Source organism: Loxodonta africana, chromosome 10 (genome assembly GCF_030014295.1).
Source record: "Loxodonta africana isolate mLoxAfr1 chromosome 10, mLoxAfr1.hap2, whole genome shotgun sequence".
Taxonomy (NCBI): Eukaryota; Metazoa; Chordata; class Mammalia; order Proboscidea; family Elephantidae; genus Loxodonta; species Loxodonta africana.
In genome coordinates this window covers 76,459,680-76,486,841 of record NC_087351.1, presented here as the reverse complement: position 1 = coordinate 76,486,841, position 27,162 = coordinate 76,459,680, and the positions used below count along the sequence as shown (strand labels likewise).

General features: G+C 41.0%; 1 protein-coding gene across 3 annotated transcripts in view; it reads right to left on the bottom strand.

Annotated features, from left to right (window-relative positions):
• Positions 1–27,162, bottom strand: part of PPP1R36 (protein phosphatase 1 regulatory subunit 36) — a 53,584-nt gene that overhangs the window by 18,569 nt on the left and 7,853 nt on the right. For all 3 annotated transcript variants that reach the window (XM_064292593.1, XM_003408708.4, XM_064292594.1), the window contains 4 exons: positions 19,819–19,905; positions 18,759–18,856; positions 18,594–18,660; positions 11,280–11,378 (listed from right to left, as the gene is read on the bottom strand). In XM_064292593.1, the coding sequence (XP_064148663.1) occupies positions 11,280–11,378; positions 18,594–18,660; positions 18,759–18,856; positions 19,819–19,905 (351 nt within the window). The remainder of the gene's footprint in view (positions 1–11,279; positions 11,379–18,593; positions 18,661–18,758; positions 18,857–19,818; positions 19,906–27,162) is intronic.

The window sequence follows — 27,162 nt, the reverse complement described above, 5'->3', positions numbered from 1 at the left end:
GTGTCTTTGGGCAGACGCTATATTATAAATGGATAAACTCTGAAATGGATATACGCTGACAAGCCTAGATAAATGGTTAAATTCTGAAAAAGAGAACAGTTGATTGGTAAGGTGTGGTGGGCACCATCACACAGTGGTTAAAGCACAGGCTGTGGAGTTAGATCTGGGTTCTAATCTCAGCTCTATCGCTTACTAGGCGTGTAATCACTAACAAGATATTTAACTTCTCTGAACCTTAATTTTTTCATCTGTAAAATGGGGATAAGATTCCTTCTGGAGTTAGAGCTTTTAAGCATCTAAAATTATTTAATGTATTTTTTTTTTGTACTTTAGATGAAGGTTTACAGAATAAACTAACTCCTCATTAAACAATTAGTATACATACTGTTTTGTGACGTTGGTGACCAACCCCGCGACATGTCAACACTCTCCCTCCTCCACCTTGGGTTCCCTATTACCAGCTTTCTTGTCCTCTCCTGCCTTCTAGTCCCTGCTCCTGGCCTGCTGTGCCTCTTTAGTCTCATTTTGTTTTATGGGCCTGTGTAATCTTTGGCTGAAGAGTAAACCTCAGGAATGACTTCCTTACTGAGCTAAAAGAGTATCTGGGGCCCATATTCTCGGGGTTTCTCCAATCATGTAATGTATCCTGGGTATCCTACATCCCTTACTGCTCTCCTGTCCTAAACTCTAGGCCTTCCTCCCAGGAGTAAAGTGCCACATGCCAAGCACTGGGTTAAGATAATACACATTATTTCTTTCTTTTTGTTTTCTTTTATTGTGCTTTAGGTAAAGGGTTACAGCTTAAGTTAAATTATGAAGGTTACATCTTAAGTTAATTTCTCATACAAAACACATATTGTTTTGTGACATTAGTTGCAATCCTCACAATGTGACAGTACATTGCCTCTTTCCACCCCAGGTTCCCTGAGCCCATTCAACCAGTTCCTGTCCCGTCCTGCCTTCTCATCCTACCTCCAGACAGGAACCGCCCATTTGGTCTTGTATCTGATAGAACTAAGAAGCACACTCCTCACCTGTATTATTTTTTGTTTTATACTTCTGTCTAATCTTTAAAGAGTGGGCTTTAGGAATGGTTTCAATTCTGGGTTAACAGTGCGTCCAGAGGCCATAGTTTCGGGGGTTCCTCCAGTCTCTGTCAGACCATTAAGTCTGTTTTTTTTTTTCACATGAATTTGATTTCTGATCCCACGCTTTTCTCCCGCTCTGTCTGGGACTCTGTTGTGTTCTCTGTCAGGGCGGTCATTGGTGATACATTATCTCTTTAATATGCACAATAACTTTACAAACCAGGTACTATTATGATCCCTGTTATTCCTCACTAATTTGACTGAAATCAATTTTTTTCTTAAACTTATTTTTTGGGCAGATGCCTCAATGTAACCTACACTTAATTCTATTATAAAAAGTAAAGCAGGAGGCGGGGCCAAGATGGCAGACTAGGTAGACGCTACCTCGGATCCCTCTTGCAACAAAGACTCAGAAAAACAAGTGAATCGATCATATACATAACAATCTACGAACCCTGAACAACAAACACAGATTTAGAGACGGAAAACGAACAAATACGGGGAAGCAGCGACTGTTTTTGGAGCCTGGAGCCAGCGTCCCAGCCAGGTAACCTTGGCGTCGGGCTTCTGGGCCCAGGGGAACTGAACTCATAAATCTTGTGACGGCGCAAACAAGGGGCGCAGCCCTACCCCCCTGAACTGAACCCGGGAGGGAGCCCAGCCGGTCCGCGCGGGCAGGGTGGCGACGCGGCTGGTGGGAGAAGTCCCCGGGAGGCAGTGACTGGTTTTGGAGCCGGGAGTGCAACATCCCAGCCGGGGAACCTTGGCGCTGGGCTTTTGACAGGGCGCTGTCAAGGCGCAAGCACGGGGCGCAGCTCTACTCCCCTGAACTAACCTCGGGAGGGGGCCCAGCCGGTCCGCGGGAGCAGCACGGTGACGCGGCTGGCGGGACAAGAAGTCCCCGGGAGACAGCGACTTATTTTGGAGTCGGGAGAGCAGCGTCCCAGCCGGGGAACCTTGGTGCCAGGCTTTTGACTAGGCGCTGGCACGGCACAAGCACGGGTCACAGCTCTACTCCCCTGAACTAACCCCGGGGGGGGGCCCAGCCCGTCCACGGGGGCGGCGCGGCCACGCGGCTGGCAGAGAGAAGTCCCGGGAGGCAGCGATTGATTTTGAAGCCGGGAGTACAGCGTCCCAGCAGGGGAACCTTGACGCTGGGCTTTGGACTGGCAGCGGAGGATTTGACCGCGGCTTCAGCCGGCCAGACCCCCGGGGGCAATCTCCACACAGCCAGCAAACATAGGCAACACGCCCCCCGGGAATCTCAGATAAAATAGTCATTCCAAGCAAGACAAGCAACTCTGGCTATATTCCGAGGTGCTACTCTCCTATCTCTCTGATCCCTCCCCCAACCTTCCCAGGCGGCTTCATTAACATTGGAATTTCCTGAGCCAGAGGGAGAACGGCTCCGGCTCCGCGGCGGCTTTGCTTCCCCCCCCCCTTTTTTTTTCCTTTGGTCTTTTCCTAACCCATTCTTCCAGCCTGAGAGAAGGAACCACAAAAAACCCAAGGACCAAAATCTGTCCCTAATTGGACTAAAAACACAGAACCAGCTACAGCCAAGCATATATGACCCAAATCTCAGACTTTCATCCTTACAGGGAACAAAGTGGTGGTTATAATCCAAAGGCAGTTCTGATAGGGATCTGACTGCATTTTTTTTTTAGCGGATTTTCTGGAAAAACAAGTTTCCCAGTGATGGCTCGGAGACAGCAGTCGATATCAAACCACATAAAGAAGCAGACCATGACAGCTTCTACAACCCCTCCAACAAAAGAATCAAAATCTTTCCCAAATGAAGATACAATCCTGGAATTATCAGATACAGAATATAAAAAACTAATTTACAGAATGCTTCAAGACATCAGAAACGAAATAAGGCAAACTGCAGAAAAAGCCAAGGAACACACTGATAAAACAGTTGAAGAACTCAAAAAGATTATTCAAGAACATAGTGGAAAAATTAATAAGTTGCAAGAATCCATAGAGAGACAGCATGTAGAAATCCAAAAGATTAACAATAAAATTACAGAATTAGACAAAGCAATAGGAAGTCAGAGGAGCAGACTCGAGCAATTAGAATGCAGAGTGGGAAATCTGGAGGACCAGGGAATTAACACCAACATAGCTGAAAAAAAATCAGATAAAAGAATTAAAAAAAACAAAGAAACCCTAAGAATCATGTGGGACTCTATCAAGAAGGATAACTTGTGTGTGATTGGAGTACCAGAACAGGGAGGGAGGACAGAAAACACAGAGAAAATAGTTGAAGATCTCCTGACAGAAAACTTCCCTGATATCATGAAAGACGAAAGGATATCTATCCAAGATGCTCATCGAACCCCATTTAAGATTGATCCAAAAAGAAAAACACCAAGACATATTTTCATCAAACTCGCCAAAATCAAAGATAAAGAGAAAATTTTAAAAGCAGCCAGGGAGAAAAGAAAGGTCTCCTTCAAGGGAGAATCAATAAGAATAAGTTCAGACTACTCAGCAGAAACCATGCAGGCAAGAAGGGAATGGGACAACATATACAGAGCACTGAAGGAGAAAAACTGCCAGCCAAGGATCATATATCCAGCAAAACTCTCTCTGAAATATGAAGGCGAAATTAAGATATTTACAGATAAACACAGGTTTAGAGAATTTGCAAAAACCAAACCAAAGCTACAAGCAATACTAAAGGATATTGCTCGGTGGAAAACTAATAATATCAGATACCAGCACAACACAAGGTCACAAAACAGAACATCCTGATATCAACTCAAATAGGGAAATCACAAAAACAAATTAAGATTAATTAAAAAAAAATGCTCATAACAGGGAATCACTGAAGTCAATATGTAAAAGATCACAATAATCAAAAAGAGGGACTAAATACAGGTGGCACAGAACTGCCATATGGAGAGTGATACAAGGCGATATAGAACAATACAAGTTAGGTTTTTACTTAGAAAAATAGGGGTAAATATTAATGTAACCACAAAGAGGTATAACAACTCCATAACTCAAGATAAAAGCCAAGAAAAACATAACGACTCAACAAACATAAAGTCAAACACTATGAAAATGAGGATCTCACAATTTACTAAGAAAAACGTCTCAGCACAAAAAAGTATGTGGAAAAATGAAATTGTCAACAACACACATAAAAAGGCATCAAAATGACAACACTAAACACTTATTTATCTATAATTATGCTGAATGTAAATGGACTAAATGCACCAATAAAGAGACAGAGAGTCTCGGACTGGATAAAGAAACATGATCCGTCTATATGCTGCCTACAAGAGACACACCTTAGACTTAGAGACACAAATAAACTAAAACTCAAAGGATGGAAAAAAATATATCAAGCAAACAATAAGCAAAAAAGAAGAGGAGTAGCAATATTAATTTCTGACAAAACAGACTTTAGACTTAAATCCACCACAAAGGATAAAGAAGGACACTACATAATGATAAAAGGGACAATTGATCAGGAAGACATAACCATATTAAATATTTATGCACCCAATGACAGGGCTGCAAGATACATAAATCAAATTTTAACAGAACTGAAAAGTGAGATAGACACCTCCACAATTATAGTAGGAGACTTCAACACACCACTTTCAGAGAAGGACAGGACATCCAGTAAGAAGCTCAATAGAGACACAGAAGACCTAATGACAACAATCAACCAACTTGACCTAATTGACTTATACAGAACTCTCCACCCAACTGCTCCAAAGTATACTTTTTTTTCTAGCGCACATGGAACATTCTCTAGAATAGACCACATATTAGGTCATAAAACAAACCTTTGCAGAATCGAAAACATCGAAATATTACAAAGCATCTTCTCAGACCACAAGGCAATAAAACTAGAAATCAATAACAGAAACACTAGGGAAAAGAAATCAAATACTTGGAAAATGAACAATACCCTCCCAAAAAAAGACTGGGTTATAGAAGACATCAAGGAGGGAACAAGGAAATTCATAGAATGCAACGAGAATGAAAATACTTCCTATCAAAACCTCTGGGACACAGCAAAAGCAGTGCTCAGAGGCCAATTTAGATCGATAAATGCACACATCCAAAAAGAAGAAAGAGCCAAAATCAGAGAACTGTCCCTACAACTTGAACAAATAGAAAGTGAGCAACAAAAGAATCTATCAGGCACCAGAAGAAAACAAATAATAAAAATTAGAGCTGAACTAAATGAATTAGAGAACAGAAAAACAATTGAAAGAATTAACAAAGCCAAAAGCTGCTTCTTTGAAAAAATTAACAAAATTGATAAACCATTGGCCAGACTGACTAAAGAAATACAGGAAAGGAAACATATAACCCGAATAAGAAACGAAAAGGGCCACATCACAACAGACCCAAGTGAAATTAAAAGAATCATATCAGATTATTACGAAAAATTGTACTCTAACAAATTTGCAAACCTAGAAGAAATGGATGAATTTCTGGAAAAACACTACCTACCTAAACTAACACATTCAGAAGTAGAACAACTAAATAGACCCATAACAAAAAAAAGAGATTGAAACGGTAATCAAAAAACTCCCAACAAAAAAAAGCCCTGGCCCGGACGGCTTCACTGCAGAGTTCTACCAAACTTTCAGAGAAGAGTTAACACCACTACTACTAAAGGTATTTCAAAGCATAGAAAATGACGGAATAGTACCCAACTCATTCTACGAAGCCACCATCTCCCTGATACCAAAATCAGGTAAAGACATTACGAAAAATGAAAATTACAGACCTATATCCCTCATGAACATAGATGTAAAAATCCTCAACAAAATTCTAGCCAATAGAATTCAACAACATATCAAAAAAAATAATCCACCACGACCAAGTGGGATTTCTGGTTTTTTATGCAAGGCTGGTTTAATATTAGAAAAACCATTAATGTAATCCACCATATAAATAAAACAAAAGACAAAAACCCCATCTTATCAATTGATGCAGAAAAGGCATTTGACAAAGTCCAACACCCATTTATGATAAAAACTCTCACCAAAATAGGAATTGAAGGAAAATTCCTCAACATAATAAAGGGCATCTATGCAAAGCCAACAGCCAACCTCACTCTAAGTGGAGAGAGCCTGAAAGCATTTCCCTTAAGAACGGGAACCAGACAAGGATGCCCTTTATCACCGCTCTTATTCAACATCGTGCTAGAAGTCCTAGCCAGGGCAATTAGGCTACACAAAGAAATAAAGGGCATCCGGATTGGCAAGGAGGAAGTAAAATTATCTCTATTTGCAGATGACATGATCTTATACACAGAAAACCCTAAGGAATCCTCCAGAAAACTACTGAAACTAATAGAAGAGTTTGGCAGAGTCTCAGGTTATAAGATAAACACACAAAAATCACTTGGATTCCTCTACATCAACAAAAAGAACATCGAAGAGGAAATAACCAAATCAATACCATTCACAGTAGCCCCCAAGAAGATAAAATACTTAGGAATAAATCTTACCAAAGATGTAAAAGACCTATACAAAGAAAACTACAAAGCTCTACTACAAGCAATTAAAAAGGACCTACTTAAGTGGAAAAACATACCTTGCTCATGGATAGGAAGACTTAACATAGTAAAAACGTCTATTCTACCAAAAGCCATCTATACATACAATGCACTTCTGATCCAAATTCCAATGTCATTTTTTTTTTATTATTAACTTTTATTAAGCTTCAAGTGAACGTTTACAAATCCAATCAGTCTGTCACATTTAAGTTTACATACATCTCACTCCCTACTCCCACTTGCTCTTCCCCTCTTGAGTCAGCCCTTTCAGTCTCTCCTTTTGTGACAGTTTTACCGGCTTCCCTCTCTCTCTATCCTCCCATCCCCCCTCCAGACAAGAGTTGCCAACACAATCTCAAGTGTCCACCTGATATAATTAGCTCACTCTTCATCAGCGTCTCTCTCCCACCCGCTGACCAGTCCCTTTCATGTCTGATGAGTTTCTTCGGGGATGGTTCCTGTCCTGTGCCAACAGAAGGTCTGGGGACTATGGCCACCGGGATTCCTCTAGTCTCAGTCAGACCATTAAGTTTGGTCTTTTTATGAGAATTTGGGGTCTGTATCCCACTGCCAATGTCATTTTTTAAGGTGATAGAAAAACAAATCACCAACTTCATATGGAAGGGAAAGAAGCCTCGGATAAGCAAAGCATTACTGAAAAAGAAGAAGAAAGTGGGAGGCCTCACTCTACCTGATTTCAGAACCTATTATACAGCCACAGTAGTCAAAACAGCCTGGTATTAGTACAACAGGCACATAGACCAGTGGAACAGAATTGAGAACCCAGATATAAATCCATCCACATATGAGCAGCTGATATTTGACAAAGGCCCAGTGTCAGTTAATTGGGGAAAAGATAGTCTTTTTAACAAATGGTGCTGGCATAACTGGATATCCATTTGCAAAAAAATTAAACAGGACCCATACCTCACACGAAGCACAAAAACTAACTCCAAGTGGATCAAAGACCTAAATATAAAGACTAAAACGATAAAGATCAAGGAAGAAAAAATAGGGACAACCCTAGGAGCTCTAATACAATGCATAAAGAGAATACAAAACATTACCAAAAATGACGAAGAGAAACCAGATAACTGGGAGCTCCTAAACATCAAACACCTATGCTCATCTAAAGACTTCACCAAAACAGTACAAAGACCACCTACAGACTGGGAAAGAATTTTCAGCTATGACATCTCCGACCAGCGCCTGATCTCTAAAATCTACATGATTCTGTCAAAACTCAACCAGAAAAAGACAAACAACCCAATCAAGAAGTGGGCAAAGGATATGAACACACACTTCACTAAAGAAGATATTCAGGCAGCTAACAGATACATGAGAAAATGCTCTCGATCATTAGCCATTAGAGAAATGCAAATGAAAACTACAATGAGATTCCCTCTCACTCCAACAAGGCTGGCATTAATCCAAAAAACACAAAATAATAAATGTTGGAGAGGCTGCGGAGAGATTGGAACTCTTATACACTGCTGGTGGGAATGTAAAATGGTACAACCACTTTGGAAATCTATCTGGCGTTATCTTAAACAGTTAGAAATAGAACTACCATACAACCCAGAAATCCGACTCCTTGGAATATACCCTAGAGAAACAAGAGCCTTCACACAAACAAATATATGCACACCCATGTTTATTGCAGCTCTGTTTACAATAGCAAAAAGCTGGAAGCAACCAAGGTGTCCATCAACGGATGAATGGGTAAATAAATTGTGGTATATTCACACAATGGAATACTACGCATCGATAAAGAACAGTGACGAATCTGTCAAACATTTCATAACATGGAGGAACCTGGAAGGCATTATGCTGAGTGAAATCAGTCAGAGGCAAAAGGACAAATATTGTATAAGACCACTATTATAAGATCTTGAGAAATAGTATAAACTGAGAAGAACACATACTTTTGTGGTTACGAGGGGGGGAGGGAGGGAGGGAGGGAGAGGGTTTTTTACTGATTAATTAGTAGATAAGAACTGCTTTAGGTGAAGGGAAGGACAACACTCAATACATGGAAGGTCAGCTCAATTGGACTGGACCAAAAGCAAAGAAGTTTCCAGAATAAAATGAACGCTTCAAAGGTCAGCAGAGCAAGGGCGGGGGTTTGGGAACCATGGTTTAAGGGGACTTCTAAGTCAATTGGCAAAATAATTCTATTATGAAAACATTCTGCATCCCACTTTGAAATGTGGCGTCTGGGGTCTTAAATGCTAACAAGCGGCCATCTAAGATGCATCAATTGGTCTCAACCCACCTGGAGCAAAGGAGAATGAAGAACACCAAGGTCACATGACAACTAAGAGCCCAAGAGACAGAAAGGGCCACATGAACCAGAGACCTACATCATCCTGAGACCAGAAGAACTAGTTGGTGCCTGGCCACAATCGATGACTGCCCTGACAGGGAGCATAATAGAGAAGCCCTGAGGGAGCAGGAGATCAGTGGGATGCAGACCCCAAATTCTCATAAAAAGACCATACTTAAAGGTCTGACTGAGACTAGAGGAATCCCGGCGGTCATGGTCCCCAAACCTTCTCTTCGCCCAGGACAGGAACCATCCCCGAGGACAACTCATCAGACATGAAAGGGACTGGACAGTGGGTAGGAGAGAGATGCTGATGAAGAGTAAGCTAATTATATCAGGTGGACACTTGAGACTGTGTTGGCATCTCCTGTCTGGAGGGGCGATGGGAGGATAGAGAGAGTTGGAAGCTGGCAAAATTGGCACGAAAGGAGAGACTGGAAGGGCTGACTCATTAGGGGGAGAGAAAGTGGGAGTATGGAGTAAGGTGTACATAAACTTATATGTGACAGACTGACTTGGTTTGTAAACGTTCACTTGAAGCTCAATAAAAGTTAATAAAAAAAAAAAAAGTAAAGCAACTGATTACTGGAAGCCTAGTCATAAAAATTTATTATGATTGTTTGAGAGACACACTGCTGTAGAATCAATAATTTTAAGGTTTGGACTGGTTTGGTTTTTGCCATTCTGTAATGGATTCCTTTTAAGAAATGATCTGTCTTACACTACTGTATTCTGTGAAGTTTTAGGCCATTTTTAAAACCTTCCTTCTCTGTTATCCATTCCACAAATTCAGAAATGAAACAAATCTTTTTGCTAGATTAGCAACAAACCTCAGAATTAGAAAACACCCTATGAAATATAAACTAAAGTACCACCAAAGTCTATTAACTTTCTATTTGGGGACAGTAAGAATACAAAAACCCTAACACCAGAGCTGGCTTTATGCCTTTTGGTTGCTACCATAGAAACATTTCGTGATCTCTGGCTGCAGAGCTGTGAAATGCGGTCCTCAAATGACACTGCTGTTGCATATTATGATGGCTTTACTGAAGCAGCAGTGTCTGAGTTATTTATTTGGTTTTTATAAAACTGTTGTGCAGATACATTTATCTATTCATAAAATGTTTTCAAACTGCCTGATTTCATTACAAGGGTTTTTCATTTTGAAAATGCAGCAATAAATTAATGACTCTAGCCAGCATTCCTAACCACTAAATCACTGGGTTGGTTCCACACATGCTGGGGCATGCAGCTTGGGCACTCGGAAAGTTCCATGGCTTGCAAAAGGTCACTAAGCCTGAGAGGCATTGTTCTGCTCTCCTGGATTCTTGTTCTGGGTGTACAGCTCTGAGCCACTTCTGCCTAAAGCAGTTAAATTCTTCATAAGAAGCCGAAGAAACTTTGTTTTCTTCTGTGATTTAGAATATCATCTTGGCCACCTGTTAATTATTTTTTAATTCTTCTTGTTGATTTTTTTTTTATTAGATGCTTGTGAATGCTTTAGCATGAATTTTACAAACACATAAGTGAAATAAGCTGGACACAAAAGGATAAATATTGTATGATTCCACTTACATGAAATACCTAGAATAGGCAAATTCATAGAGACAGAAAGCAGATGAGAGGTTTTTAGAGACTACGGGGAGGAGGGAATGGGAAATTATTGCTTAATGGGCACAGAGTTTCTGCATGAGTTGATGAAAAAGTTTTGCAAGTAGATAGTGGCGAAGGTTGTACATCATTAATCTAATTAAAGCCACTGAATCGTACATTTAAAAATGATTTAAAAAAGAACTTGTAAGCATAAAAAGCATACAAACATATATCTATGCTGTCCATATAGCAGTCACTGAGCACTTGAAATGTGCCTAGTACAAACCGCAATGTGCTATAAGTATAAAACAGACACTGGATTTCAAAGGCTTACTATGAAAAAAAGATAAAATACCTTATTAATAACTTTCTAATATTGATTACATTGAGACACTGGGTTAAATAAAATATATCACTAAAAGCAATTTCATCTGCATCTTTAAAAATTTAAATACGGCCACTAGAAAATTTAAAATTACACACACACAGCTCTCATTACATTTCTATTGGGCAGTGCTGGTCTATATTATTAGCAATATTTTGTTACTGGGAATCCCATCTGAATTATTCAGTGAGCTTTAAAAACTGGCAAACTCCTTCCATGCAAAATGGTTAAGCATACTCCAAGCTTTAAAAATTTCAATCGTTTCTTTACTCTAGATAAGAGCTTAGTTTTAATATTGGCAGTGATAAATCTACAAACCACACTATGAAATCTATAAACCACACTACTTACACCATGTAGCTTTTGGGTTTCCTTTCCAGTGAGATTTTTTCCAAAAAATACGATAAATAGTATAATAATGCCATGAGGAAATTGTCAAGATTCTTATTCCTACGGGGAGATTAAAAAAATAATAAAAAGGAATTAGTACGGTAATGTGTTTCAAACATAAGGTTTCTCATAAAAAAATATATATGGGTACACAACACAAGAATAAGTGGAAATATATGTTGTTATGTCTATCACAGCTATCTTACCACTTAAAGTTTTATATACTACACTGTTAAAGATGTAAATTTGATTTTTGTAAACAAAACTTTTTTTGGAAGTTAAACACTAAATTCTTTCAGTTTTGCTTATCGATTAGTTTCCATTTTTAAAAAGTTTTTACTATACAAGTAATATATTTTCATTATTTAAAAAATGTTCAAGGATGCCCTTTATCACTACTTGTCACGGATTGAACTATGTCCCCCCCAAAATGTGTGTATCAATTTGGCTGGGCCACGATTCCCGGTGTTATGTGATTTTCCTAAATGTTGTAAATCTTGCCTCTATGATGTCAATGAAGGAGGATGGGCAGCAGTTGTGTTAGTGAGGCAGGACTCAACCTACAAGATTGGATTGTGTCTTGAGGCAATCTCTTGAGATATAAAATAAAGAAGCAATCAGAGAGACAGGGGGGGCCTCATACCACCAAGAAAGTAGCACCGAGAGCAAAGTGTGTCCTTTGGACGTGGGATCCCTTGCCCGAGAAGCTCGCAGACCAAGGGAAGACTGACAAGAAGTACCTTCCTCCAGAGCTGACAGAGAAAGAAAGCCTTTCCCTGAAGCTGATGCCCTGAATTTGGTCTTCTAGCATACTAGACTGTAAGAAAATATATTTCTCCTTGTTAGAGCCATCCACTTGCGGTATTTCTGTTATAGGGGCACTATATGACTAAGACACTACTCCCATTTAACACTGTGCTGAAAGTCCTAGCTAGAGCAATAAGGCAAGAAAAAGAAATAAAGGGCATCCAAATTGGTAATGAAGACGTTAAATTGTCCCTATTTGCAGACAATATGATAGTATACATAGAAAACCCAAGAGACTCCAAAGAAAACTACTGGAACTAAGAGAGATTCAGCAGAGTAGCAGGATACAGGATAAACATAAAAAAATCAGCTGGATACCTATACAACAATAAAGAGAACAATGAAAAGGAAACCAGGAAAACAATACCATTTATAATAGCCCCTAAAAAAATAAAATACTTAGGAATAAATCTAACCAGGGATGTAAAGGGCTTATACAAAGAAAACTATAAAAGAAACCAAAAGAGATCTACATAAATGGAAAAACATACCATGCTCATGGATAGGTAGGCTCAACACTGTGAAAACGACAGTTGTACCCAAAGTGATTTACAAATAGAATGCAATCCTGATCCAAATACCAACAACACTCTTTAAAGAGATGGAAAAACTTATTAACTTCACATGGAAAGGGAAGAAGTCCTAGATAAGGAAAGCACTACTGAAGAAGAATAAAGTAGGAGGACTCGCAATACCTGACCTCAGAACCTGCTCATACAGCTACTGTAGTCAAAACAGCCTGGTACTGGTACAACGACAGACACATTGACCAACGGAACAGAACTGAGAACCCAGATGTAAATCAGTCCATCTATGGTCACCTGATCTTCGACAAGGGCTCAAAGTCCATCAAATGGGAAAAAGACATTCTTTTTAACAAATGGTGCTGGCAAAACTGTGTGTCTATCTGCGAAAAAATGAAACAGGACCCATACCTCATGCCATATACAAACACTAATTCAAAATGGATCAAAGACCTAAATATAAAGCCAAAAACCATGAAGTTCATAGAAGAAAAAATAGGATCAATGCTACAGGCCCTGATGCACGGCATCAACAGGATACAAACCACAACGAACAACACACAAACTCTAGAAGATACGCTAGATAACTAGGATCTTCTAAAAATTAAAGACTTACGCTCATCGGAATTGACTCGGCGGACCTGGGTTTTTGCAGGGATGCTCATCAAAAGATTTCACCAAAAGAGTAAAAAGAGAACCTACAGACTAGGGACAAGATTTTCGCTATTATAAATCAGACAAAGGTCTAATCTCTAAAATCTACAAGAAAATTCAACATTTCTACAACAAGAAGACAAATAGTCCAATTAAAAAATGGGCAAAGGAAATGAACAAACTATTTATCAAAGAAGACATTCAAGCTCCCCACAGGCACATGAGGAAATGCTCGAGATCACTAGCCATTAAAAAAAAAAAAAAAAACCTGTTGCCGTGGAGTTGATTACGACTCATAGCGACCCTATAGGGCAGAGTAGAAATGCCCCATATGGTTTTCAAGGATCGCCTGGTGGATTCGAACTGTCGACCTTTTGGTTAGCAGCCACAGTTCTTAACCACTATACCACCAGCGTTTCCCACTAGCCAGTAGAGAGAGAAATGCAAATCAAAACCACAATTAGATAGCATCTCACCCCAGCATTACTGGCACAAATCAAAAAAAACAGGAAATAAATGCTGGAGAGGCTGTGGGGAGATCAGAACTCTTATGCACTGCTGGTGGGAATGCAAAATGATACAACCATTTTGGAAACCGATATGGCACTTCCTTAGAAAGCCAGAAATAGAAATACCATATGATCCATCAATCCCACTCCTAAGAATATATCCTAGAGAAATGAGTCATCACACGAATAGACAGATGCACACCCATGTTCACTGAAGCACTGTTCACAGTAGCAAAAAGATGGAAACAACCCAGATGCCAATCAAAAGATGAATGGATAAACAAACTGTGGTACAAACATACAAAACACTATTATGCAATGATAAAGAACAACGATGAAACTGTGAAGCATCTCATAACATGGAAGAATCTGGAGGGCATTATGCTGAGTGAAATTAGCCAATCACAAAAGGACAAATATTGTATAAGACCACTACTGTAAAAACTCATGAAAAGGTTTACACACAAAAGGAAACAATCTTTGATGGTTATGAGGGAGGGGATGGGTGGGGATGGAAAAACACTAAACAGACAATAGGTAAGTGTTAACTTTCGTGAAGGGTAAGACAGTACGCAATACTGGGGAAGCCAGCACAACCTGTACAAGGCAAGGCCATGGTAGCTCCATAGACACATCCAAACTCCCTGAGGGACTGAATTGCTGGGCTGAGGGCTGTGGGGACCATGGTCTCAGGGAACATCTAGCTCAGTTGGCGTAACATAGTTTATAAAGAATATGTTCTACATTCTACTTTGATGAGATGGCCTGTGAGCGGTCATCTAGGATACTCCACTGGTCTCACCGCTTCCAGAGCAAGGAAGAATGAAGAAAACTAAAGACATAAAGGAAAGATTAGTCCAAAGGACTAATGGGCACATCTACCACAGCCTCTGCCAGACTGAGTCCAGTACAACTAGATGGTGCCCAGCTACCCTCACTGACTGCTCTGACAGGGATCACAAAATAGGGTCCCGGACAGAGCTGAAGAAAAATGTAAAAGAAAATTCTAACTCAGAAAGAAAGACCAGACTTGCTGGCCTGACAGAGAGTGGAGAAACCCTGAGAGTATGGCCCTCAGACACCCTTTCAGCTCAGTAAATGAGGCCACCCCTAAGGTTCACCCTTCAGCCAAAGATTGAACAGGCCCATGGAACGAAACAAGACTAAAGGGGTGCACCAGCCATGGCGCAGGGAACAGAGGTAGGAGGGAACAGGAAAGCTGCTAATAGGGAATCCAGGGTTGAGAAGGGAGAGTGTTGATATGTCATGGGGTTGTTAACCAATGTCATACAACCATGTGTGTACTAACCGATGAGAAACTAGTTTGTTCTGTAAACCTTCATCTAAAGTTCAATAAAAATTAAAAAAAAAGAAAGAAAATATTCTACATTCTACTTTGGTGAGTAGCATCTGGGGTCTTAAAAGCCTGTGAGTGGCCATCTGGGATACTCCAATGGTCTCACCCCTTGGGGAGCAAGGAAGAATGAAGAAAACTAAAGATACAAGGGAAAGATTAGTCCAAAGGACTAAGGGACCACATCTACCATGGCCTCCACCAGACTGAGTCCAGTACAATTAGATGGTGCCCGGCTACCACCAGTGAGTAGTCTGACAGGGATCACAATAGAAGGTCCCAGACAGAGCTGGAGGAAAATGTAGGACAAAATTCTAACTCAAAAAGCAAGACCGGACTTGCTGGCCTGACAGAGACTGGAGAAACCCTGAGAGTATGACCCCCAGACACCCTTTCAGTTCAGTAATGAAGTCACTCCTGAGGTTTACCCTTCAGCCAGAGATTAAACAGGCCCATAAAACAAAACGAGACTAAAGGGGCACACCGGCCCAGGAACAAGGACTAGAAGGCAGGAGGGGACAGAAAAGCTGGTAATAGGGAACCCAAGGTTGAGAAGGGAGAGTGTTGACATGTCGTGGGGTTAGTAACTAGTGTCATAGTATGTGTACTAACTGTTTTATGAGAAACTAGTTTATTCTGTAAACCTTCATCTAAAGTACAATAAAAAAAAATTCTTTTAAATGTTCAGAAATGTATCAAGTAAAAAGTTCTTACCCCTCATTTTTTTGTCACCATCCTCCTCCCTCTGTAGGCACTGTTAAGGCTCTGGTATACTACACAAAAAACTACAGCTAACATAGTTCACTATACTAGGCCCTTCATTGTCATCTCAGTGACGTGGCATCCAAGGCTTACTTCTCAACCAGCGTACTGGATTTGTTCTGTGTGCTGGTATGTAAAGCAGTTACTACTATTCAAGTATTTTGTCTTCAGATGTTCCAGTCACTCTACTTAATGTTCTCTGTCTGAAGGCATAATTAGGATTTCAAGATATTGATATGAAGATAGCCAACAGAACAAAAATTCAATGCTTTATGGGTTACAATAGAAAAGTGAAAGAATAATAAAGGATATATGTGGCCCACAAGTGAAATACTTTGTATTAGTGTGTACCAGTGCCAGTTGCCACTGAGTAAATTCCAACGCACGGCAACCCCACGTGTGTCAGAGTAGAATTGTGCTCCACAGGGTTTTCAGTGACACATTTTTTTTCGGAAGCAGATTGCCAGGCCTTTCTTCCAAGGTGCCTCTAGATGGACTTGAACCTCCAATCTTTTGGTTAGCAACAAAGTGTGCTAACCATCTGCATCACCCAAGAATTCCATTCATGTGTACATATGTTAAGTGTTAAGAAAATAATGATAGAACATTGTCAAACCTATTGGTCATATCAATAAATTCAACAGTTTTTTTTTTTAATTAAAAAAAGGCAGCTTTAGTATTGACCCTTCCTAAACTTTTTAAAGCATAAACCACCATGCCACCACATACCCCACATGCCACAACGCACACGCACATGCATGAATATACACCTTTAAAAATTTTTTTTGCTAACAGGCAGGGATCATACTGTATACACAGTTCTTTATAATATGCTTTTGTCACTTACCTGTGTGGCATGGATTTTTTTCTATGATACTACATATAGATTTTCCTTTCTTTTAGACAGCAGAATATAGTATTTTAGATCTCATAATTTATGTCACCAGTCCTCTATTAAGGAGTCCTGGAGGTGCTGTGATTAGCAGCTCAGCTGCTAATCGAAAGGTTGGCAGTTTGAATCCACCAGCTGCTCATGAGAGAAAGACACGGCAGTCTGCTTCTGTAAAGATTACAGCCTTGGAAACCATATGCAGCAGTTCTAGTCTGTTCTATAATGTTGCCACGAGTCGGACTCAACAGCAACAGGTTATGTTTGGTTTAGTCCTCTATTAATGGATATTTAGTTTTTTTAAAAATTAAAGACATTGCTCCAGTAATTATCTTTATAGCCATATCTTTCAGCAAATTCCTAAAGGTGCTAATATATGCACATATTAAATTTTCGTAAGTCTTTCTCTCCAAAAAAGGAGCCCCTGGGTGGCACAAAAGGTTAAGCGCTCAACTACTAGCTGAAAGGTTGGAGGTTTGAACACACCCAGAGGCGCCTCAGAAGACAGGCCTGGCGATCTGCTTCTGAAAGGTCACAGCTTTGAAAACCCTACGGAGCAGTTCTATCCACACACAAGGGGTTGCCATGAGTCAGATGCTACTCATTAGCAACTAACAACAGCTCTCCAATAAGACTGCGCTCATTTACAATCCTGTCTCATTTGTTTTTAACAATGATCTCTTTCAAAATATTCTTAAAAGACTTTTCTGTGTCCTTATTAGCCCCAAATGGAACTTATTTCTCTGGCACACCTTCCTTACCTAGACCTTTTGAGTAAGGTGAGTCTTGTAAATTTTTTCCCAAGATTGTAACAGCTACCTGTCTTAGGTGAGCCTCCCAGAAGCAGACCCTGAGACAAAGATTTGAGAGTAAGTAGCTTATTTGGGAAGTGATGTCAGGTAACATCCATATGGGAGCAGAAGTGAGATGGGAAAGGAGAGGAAGCCAACAAAGGGTGTGTTAATAGGCTAGTTACCACTGAGGACAAATGTAGCTCAATCCTGTGGGGACTTCGGGGAGACAGTATAGAAAACAACCCGGAGTTATCTCAAATGACAGGCAAGGAGGCTGGGGTATTTATCTACCAACCCTCCCTCTGTCAGGTCACTGATGGAGGGCTACTGCTGGGGACACTGATTCTCTAGTGCTCCTAGCTTGCCCTGTGGTCAGGCTGAGTGTGCTCTACTGTGGAATAAGGCCTTCAGACAGAGTCTCTCAGGTGTCTGCCATTGGCCGCCTTCATGGCAACGCTGAGGGTGTTGGGTGGGCACCAACAGCATCTGGAAAAAACTCTTCCTGAGCATTCGCTAAGCACCAGGTACCATGGGAAGCACTTTCCACACACCGCCTTAAGAAGGAGACACAGTTACTTCCCAATTTTGCAGCCGAGGAAACTGAGACTTAGAAAAGTGAAGTAACTTTCCCACAATCACCCACCAAGTACTTCTTGGGGCTGTCAAACATAACTAGTGAGAAAACTGACCTTCAGTAAATGGGTATAACCCTTAAGTGTTAGCTAAACACAGTGCAGTCTTTATGGGTCTCTGACAACATGCTCTCCACACTTCTGGTCCTGGGACTCTACTGGGGGCTCTCTGACTTCTGCTTCTTCTCCCTGATTCTTTGGTCTCAGTCTTTTGAGTCCTGAGAGGGCAGTCTGTATAGAGCCAGCCTTGTGCCCTTTCTCCAAAAATTAGATTTGTCATCACCCATCAGATGGGATTACTTCAAAATAAAGGACAAAAGATCTAAAGCGGTCTCATAAGCATTACATACTTCATAAATGTTGTAAAAGAACAGATCCGCTGCATCTCAGTCTCTTGTAGCAAAAGCAAAGCAACGTCTGAAAGGAGAGAAGATGGACAATTGAAAGAGCGACGAAGAGCTGCCTTAGAGGTTCACACCAGACAACACATTGTAAAGAGGAGGAAAGGTACTCACATTTAACATCATCTAGTGTAACGTAGCCCTGCTCACCTCGCTTCTCTAAAGCTTTAGTTGACTTATCATCTCTTGCGGCACTTCTTTTATCTGCCAACCTGTTTTGGAATATAACAGTCTTCAGTAGCATTTTGAAAGGTTTCAGTTACAATTAACCTATTCTGAAGTGTACAAAGCTTTTGGTGGTACAACAGTTAAACGCTCAGCTGCTAACAGAAAGGTGGCAGTTGGAACCCCCCCAGGAGCTCCAAGGGAGAAAGACCTGGTGATCCGCTCCTGTGAAGATTGTTGCTGTTGTTGCTAGGTGCTGTTGAGTTGGTTCTGACTCACAGCAACCCTGTGTACAACAAAAAGAAACACTGCCCGGTCCTGTGCCATCCTCACAATTGTTGCTATGTTTGAGCCCACTGTTGTAGCCACTGTGTCAATCTATCTCGTTGAGGGTTTTCCTTTTTTGCTGACTCTCTACGTTACCAAGCATAATGTCCTTCTCCAGGGACTGGTCCCTCCTGATAACATGACCAAAGTATGTGAGACAAAGAGTATAGCTCAGAAACCCGACGGGGCAGTTCTTCTCTGTCACGTGGGGTCACTGTGAGTCAAAAATCCACTTGATGATACCAAACAAGCATGAGGGACTGAGTATCATGTGTGGGTTTCATTTAATGGAAGATCATTTCGGAATACATTTTATTAAACATTATATTTACTATGCTAGGGGTGAGAAGAATGCCCGCTGCCCGATATGTAAATACCAATTCCATCCAAAAGAGATCATTTAAATCATCCACTTATGGTGTAGCCACCACTTTCAGATTGAAAAAAAAAAGGTATAAAAAGTTCAAAATTTGCTGATCTTCAAATTACCACAGGGATATGTGTGTAGGAACTATTGCAACCCTCACTGTAGTTCTGAAATAATACATATTCTTTCCTTGGTGGGTGTATGCATTCAACCTAGGATAATGGGGATGACGTTTTCTTAGAGTTTGTAAAGGCTTAAGCCTGTCTGCTGAGATGTGTGACCAGCAACACCGGCATGGTTGGAAAGTTAAGTTACCTGTCTGAAGCTGGACCATCAATTTCAGCAAAGTGAACTGCTTTACCTTTCTTTCCTTTTTCCTTGAATTCTATTGCAGGTGTAAAGCTGAAATAGAAATATGAAAATTAAGAACTTAACCTTTTCCCAGAGGAAAGTGATTGATCTTATCATCACCATAGCTCATGTAATCTTAGGACTAGCATGTATTGTGAGTGGAGTCTGAAGAGAATTTGAGGCACAGCAGTATTTGATTCATGTATTTACTCATGGGAATCCTGGAAACGGATTAAAACTTTCAGCTTCCCATTCAGCCTCTAACCACGAGCAGTCTCCAGAATACCACCACACACAGAACACTTCCTCTTGGAACTGCTGCAGTAACTTTACAAGAAACAGAAAACGCAAGATCAGTTTGGAAAGATTTTTTTGATGTATTGAGTACTGATTTTGTTCAAGGTGCTTCTGGCACAATCTCATTTAATCTCCACAGCAACTGCAGGAGGAAAATAGTACTACTGTTGCCATTTTTAGAGATGAAAAGAAAAAAGGAAGTTTAGAGAGAGTAACCTGACCAAGATCACTTAGTACATGGCAAAGCCAGGATTGGTGTCCAGAGTCTCTAGCTGTACAGCTATGTGGTTAACCACCAGGCAATCCTGCCTCCTGAGCAGCCATCTCCGTTTTCACTGCTGTGGACTTTTCTAAAGACCTGACCTATCTTCAGGAAGGTATCAGGACCCTTTACTTAACTCAGGATTTCTTGAACTCTATGGTTATCATATGAGCATTACTAAGCAATCAGGGGCCTCAGCAAAACCAAAACCAAACCCGCTGCTGACGAGTCGATTCCGACTCATAACAATCCTATAGGACAGAGTAGAACTGCTGCATAGGATTTCCAAGGAGTGGCTGGTGGATTTGCACTGCCAACCTTTTGGTTAATAGCCAAGCTCTTAACCATTGTGCCACCAGGGCTCCAGGGGCCTAGCAAGGGATCATAATTAAGAAACAAATATATACTGAGACCCTACGACGTGTCAGGCTTTGCTCTGACATTGAAAATAAGATGGTGTCTGATTAGAACTGTCATGGATTGAATCGTGTCCCCCCAAAATATGTTGTCAATTTGGTTAGGCCACGATTCCCAGTATTGTGTAGTTGTCCTCCATTTAGTGATTGTAATTTTATGTTAAAGAGGATTAGGGTGGGATTGTAACACCCTTACCCAGATCACATCCCTGATCCAATGTAAAGGGAGTTTCCCTGGGGTATGGCCTGCACCACCTTTTATCTCTCAAGAAATAAAAAGGAAAGGAAAGTGAGCAGAGAGGGGTGACTTCACACCCCCAAGAAAACAGTTCCGGGAGCAGAGCGTGTCCTTTGTACCCGGGGTTCCTGCATGGAGAAGCTCCTTGTCCAGGGGATGAATGATGACTAGGACCTTCCTCCAGAGCTGACAGAGAGAGAAAGCCTTCCCCTGGAGCTGACACCCTGAATTTGGACTTTTAGCCTACTGTGAGGAAATAAATTTCTCTTTGTTAGGGCCATCCATTTGTGGTATTTCTGTTACAGCAGCACTAGATAACTAAGACAAGAACCAATGCACAGACTCTCAGGAGTATCGGCAAAGGCTAAGTGGGAAACAGAGAAGATCTTTTCAAAGACCAGTAGGCTGTGGTTCCTTGCCTGAAAGGGGATTTTCTGGAAGAAGTGCAGCGTCTGCCAAATACAATAGCTTTTATTATTCTGCCTGAAACAATGCCATGTTGATTACATGACCCAGAAACTTAATCTCTGCCCAAAGTTATATGTCTCTCTGTCAAGCTTAGCGTAGATGTAGTAATAGCAGCACTTTCCCCCCAACATTAGTCCTTCCCTAAAAATGGATATCAATCAAGTAGATTCTCCTTACCTTGTTTTCAACCTGGGCGTCAGAACAGATTCAAACCCCTGCTGAGTATCTGCATTTCTAAGACATTCCCAGGTGATGCTAATGCTGCTGGTTAGGGACCAATTCTGAGAACCACTACCAGAGCAGTTGTTCTAAAGATTTATTAGACATAAGAATCACCTGGAAATCCTGTTAAAATGTCGATTCTGATTCAGTATATCTGTCGTGGAAATGCAAATTCTCAGCAGGAGTTTGAACCAGAATGAACAGTTTGAAACCCTGTTTTCAACACAACAGTTTTGAAACAACTTCCTTGAAAGATTTGTTATACCACAAAGAAATTATTTGAAAGAAATAACCTCCCCATGGAAGTAATTAAGTGAGTCAGTTTGGCACCTTCTTCTTCCTGGAGCTTTTGGCAAAACCTCCTGGCAAATCAGGTTGTAGAACAGGTTAGTTCCCAGAAGCATGTACATGATATCACCTCAAGGGAATGATTTTTTGTATTTTCTACTTTTTACCATTAGCACCAAGTCAGCCAGTGGCTGATTTCTAAGCTTTTCATTCTTTCTGGTGCTCCTCTTTGTTCTACACAGATTGGGGATTTAGGGGAGACAGTGTGCTAAAATACTGATGGGGGAGGTGGCTGGAAGGGTATAAAAATCCTCAACAAAATATCAGTAATTCAAATGCAACAGTGCATAATGCAATTAGACAAGAAAAGGAAATAAAAAGTATACAGATTGGGAACGAAAAAATAAAACTGCCTTTTCCACAGATGACACGAATGTCTATATAGAAAATTCCGAAGACTTGACAAAAAAAAACTCCTGAAACTAAGTTACTATGCAAAAGCCAATTGCTTTCCTATATACCAGCAATGAATAATTGGGATTTGAAATAAAAAACATAACACCATTTACACTGACACCAAAAAAGTGAAATAACCAAAAAACCAAACCCACTGCTGTCGAGTCGATTCTATAGGACAGAGTAGAGCTGCCCCATAGAGTTTCCAAGGAGTGCCTAGTGGATTCGAACTGCCAGCCTCTTGGTTAGCAGCTGTAGCACTTAACCACTACGCCACCAGGGTTTCCAAAAAAAGTGAAATACTTAGAAATAAATCTAACAAAACATGTGTAAGGTCTATATGTGGAAAACTGCACTCATGTGTAACTGTCCAGCTCTGGGGCCTGTGCTGTGCTCTAAGGCCCTCTGGAGCATGGAAGTAGCTCTGGGGCCCCAGCGACTAGCTGGAGGTCAGGCATGGAAAGTTCTCAATAGATGTTTGCTGAGGTGAACCATACCTGACGTATGCTCAGTAACATTTTGTTGAGTGATAACAAAGCCAGGTAAGGCAGCAGAGACTGAACTGACCTTCCATCTCTGTGGCTTCCCTCCCTCCTGACCACTGGCTACTCTCAACCACCTCTCTGCCTCTGCTCTGTCTCTTCACCATGAATTGGGGTGAGCTAAGTCTCTGGGAGCTTTGTCTCTGAAAAAATAGCATGTACCAGCTCACAAGTTCTTCCTGACTTTAAATCTACATTTTGTGATGGAGTATGCTTAGACTTTAAAAAAAGAATCAATACCTATATCTCCACTGACTCCAAACACTAACTCTGGCCTAAAATATACAAAGGTCCACTTTCCTTTACCTCGGCCCATCCCTGGAGTCCTTGGGTGGCGCAAACATTAAGTACTCGACTACTAGACTGGAGAAGGACATCATGCTTGGTAAAGTAGATGGTGAGCGAAAAAGAAGACCCTCAACTCAACGGGATGGATTGATACAGTGTCTGCAACAATGGGCTCAAGCATAACGATTGTGAGGATGGCTTAAGACTGGGCAGTGTTTTGTTCTAGTGTACATGGGGTCGCTATGAGTCAGAACTGGCCTGATAGTACCTAACAACAACTAGCTGAAAGGTTGGTGGTTCAAACCTACCCAGAGGTGCCTTGGAAGTACGGCCTGGCCATCTGCTTCTGAGAGGTCACAGCCTTGAAACTAATGGAGCCGTTCTATGCTGCACACATCAGGCTGCCATGAGCTAGAATCAACTCAATGGCAACTAACAACAGCAGCAACAGTACTGTCCCTACCAGCTGGACTCCAGGGTAATCCTAACTTGCACTCTGAGGCCTGCCGCACCGAGCTGCTTAAACACAAAGCAGCTCTACCACAAAAGGGATGCCCACCTACTCTTCATGGTATGCCTTCCCCCGTCTCTCCTAACCGTCCCGATTTGTGTACTTACACAGTCCATATGTTTTACTTTTTAAATTGAGGTATAACTTACATATAGTGACGTTTATAAATCTTAGGTGTACCGTTTGATAAACTTTTTAATACGTATACACTTACGTAACCACCACCACTGAAGAATTTTGAATATCTCATGGATTGCCAGAAGAACAAACAAAACTGTCTTGAAATAAGTATAGCCAGGATGCTTTTTAGAAAGGAGGATGGTGAAACTTCGTCTCACGTACTTTGGGCATGTTATCAAGCGGGACCAGTCCCTGGAGAAGGACAGCATGCTTGGTAAGGGAGACGGTCAGCAACAAAGAGAAAGACCCTCAATTAGATGGAATGACATGGTGGCTGCAACAGGGGCTCAAACACAGCAATGATTAAGGATGACGCAGGACCAGGCAGTGTTCCGTTCTGTTGTACACAGGGTTGCTATGCGTCAGAACCAACTCAACAGTGCCTAACGACGACCACCCACCACCACCACCCAGATCAATATGTAAGAAATTTTCTACCCCAGAATGCTCCCTTGTACCTCCTCCACAGTTGAAAACCCCTCAAAAGTAGCCACTATTCTGATCCCTATCATGCCAGTTCTTTTTTGCCTGTTTTTTATACTTCATATAAATGGAATCAGAGGGTATGTACATTTTTGTGTCTGGCTTTTTTGCTCAATATTATGTCATACAACCTACCTTTTAAATCACACCATCAGAAATATATTCTCTAAAATTGCTGGAAATTGATCAAGTCATTTTTTAAGAGCGATTTGATAGGAAACCAAAAGAAACTTTACTATGAATATAAGTATTTTGGAAACCCTGGTGGCGTAGCGGTTAAGAGCTACAGCTGCTAACCAAAAACGTCAGCAGCTCAAATCCACCAGGCACTCCCTGGAAACCGTATGGGGCAGTTCTACTCTGTCGTATAAGGTCGCTATGAGTCAGAATCGACTGGACAGCAACAGTTTATGGGTTTTTTTTAAATGAGTGTTTTATGTATACGAAATAAAACATGAAACTGGCATCTGTGAATTTATTAATAGTCTCAGATTTGAAATAGTGCCACTTGGGGTGGGTAATCTGTAGATCAGTACTATCGGAAACCCTATTGGGCAGTTCTACTCTGTCCTATAGGTCCCTATGAGTCGGCATCGACTTGAAGACGATGGGGTTTTTCCTGCAAAATTAGTTTGAAAATACCGCCAATTAACTTCATTTACAAACAAGTTCAATAAGAAAAAAGTATGGTTCGTTCTTCATCATCATAAGAGAGAACTGAGATAGATATGAGAAAAAGAACATGTTGGCCCTTAAAATTTATACCTACATTGTGCTCTAAAATATATTTTGACCCCTGTGACTACCTTGTCTGCTTAATCCCAAAGCTCTCTCACTCTCCTTATCAAGGATGTTTAAAGAGCTACTCAACAGAATCTTCTGTGACATACGTGAAAACAAAAGCTGAAATTACTCCTTTAGAAATATCTGATTCCTCGGCAATACTGAAACAAATATTCTAAGAAATATAAAGCTTTGATTTTGAGTCTAATAAGGTGTTAAGCCTTTAAATTACTTATATTCAATTGATATTAAATATGTCATATTTATAATTAGAAATGACTCCTTTCCTGGGTTTCAGCCCCATTTGTTCAATAGCCCAAGAGATGTATCCATGTGCATATATCGTACCAACCTCAAACACTTCACCAGTTTTGCCTCTTTTATTCTGTACACAGACGGGCAACCCTAGCCACTGAATCATTGAAGCAGACACCTGAGAGTAAAACCGAGACACCTCCTTCTTCCTTTTCCTTCACATCCAAATACCACATCCTATCAATTCTACCCAAGCATGCTGCCAATTTCATCTCTTAAATATTTCTTAGCCTTGTACTTTTCTCTCCATTCCTACCAACACTGACTTAGTTATGACTCTATTTCTTACCTGTATAACTACTGATAATCCTCCTACAACTAGCCTTCTAGTTGGTTCCCTGCATCTAGTCTTGCTCTCCTTGAATTCTGCTGGTTCGGTAAACACCTGGAGAGTGCCTATGCTGGATCTACAGGTATGCTATATTATACGTGCCCCTGTCTCTACCACTGCTAATGGACATAATAGCTACTAATAGACATAAAGTATGTGTTTTAGGGTGAGCTGATTGCCCTCTGAAGAAACCCACAGCTCTACCTTAGTGGGGTAAAGGAAGGGCTGTTCTCTGGTACCAGTAAATCTATTAATAGCCTGAACAGGGGCAATAAATGATGTCCATTGCCTACAGGGGGCCATCTACTTTTATTACCCCTTTTAGCCCTTATTGTCCCGTTTCATTACCTCCCCCACCCCCCCCCCCCCACTCCCGCTCTCTGTACATGCTAATCTGGCATGTAGACATGGCTGTCTGATTATTTAATTGAGGAAGAGAGGAAGTTAAGTATTCTCCTCCCAATAGGCAAACTGGGGCAGGCTTGGTTACCATCTAACATCACTCTGTGCCCAGGAGCCTAACTTCAGGGAACCTAGGCTGATGACGATGCATGCTGTTTTATTCATCCATGTTTATTCTGTGAGTGATAAATGTCTGTTGATCACGCCATTAGAAGTGTCTGGTCTGTGCTCTGCTCCAGTCTTTCACTAAGAACTTATGGATATAGTGACATTGCAGCCTACTTTGTAAAGTTTCAGGACATGAAAATAAGTAAGACAGCTCCTCTCAATGAGGGACTTATGTCTAGTAGGAAAGGAGCCCTAGTGGTACAATGGTTAAGCGCTTGGCTGCTAACCAAAAGGTCAGCAGTTCAAATCTACCCAGCAGCTCCACAGGAGAAAAGACCTGGCAATCTGCATCTGTAAAGATTAAACAAAACCAAAACCTAACGCTGTTGAGTCAATTTCAACACATAGTGACCCTACAAGACAGAGAAGAGCTGCCCTCATAGAGTTTCCAAGGCTGTAGATCTCTACTGAAGCAGACTGTACATCTTTGATCCTGCAGAGCTGCTGGTGGGTTCAAACCACCAACCTTTCAGTTAGCATGCAGGCACTTAACCACTGTGCCACCAGAGCTCCTCTCCTGTAAAGACTACAGCCTAGGAAACCCTATCGGGCAGTTCTACTCTGTCCTATAGGCTTGCTATGAGTTGGAATTGACTCAACAGCACACGACAACAACAACAACAGAGTCTAGTAGAAGGAGACAGCGTGTATAGTGGAA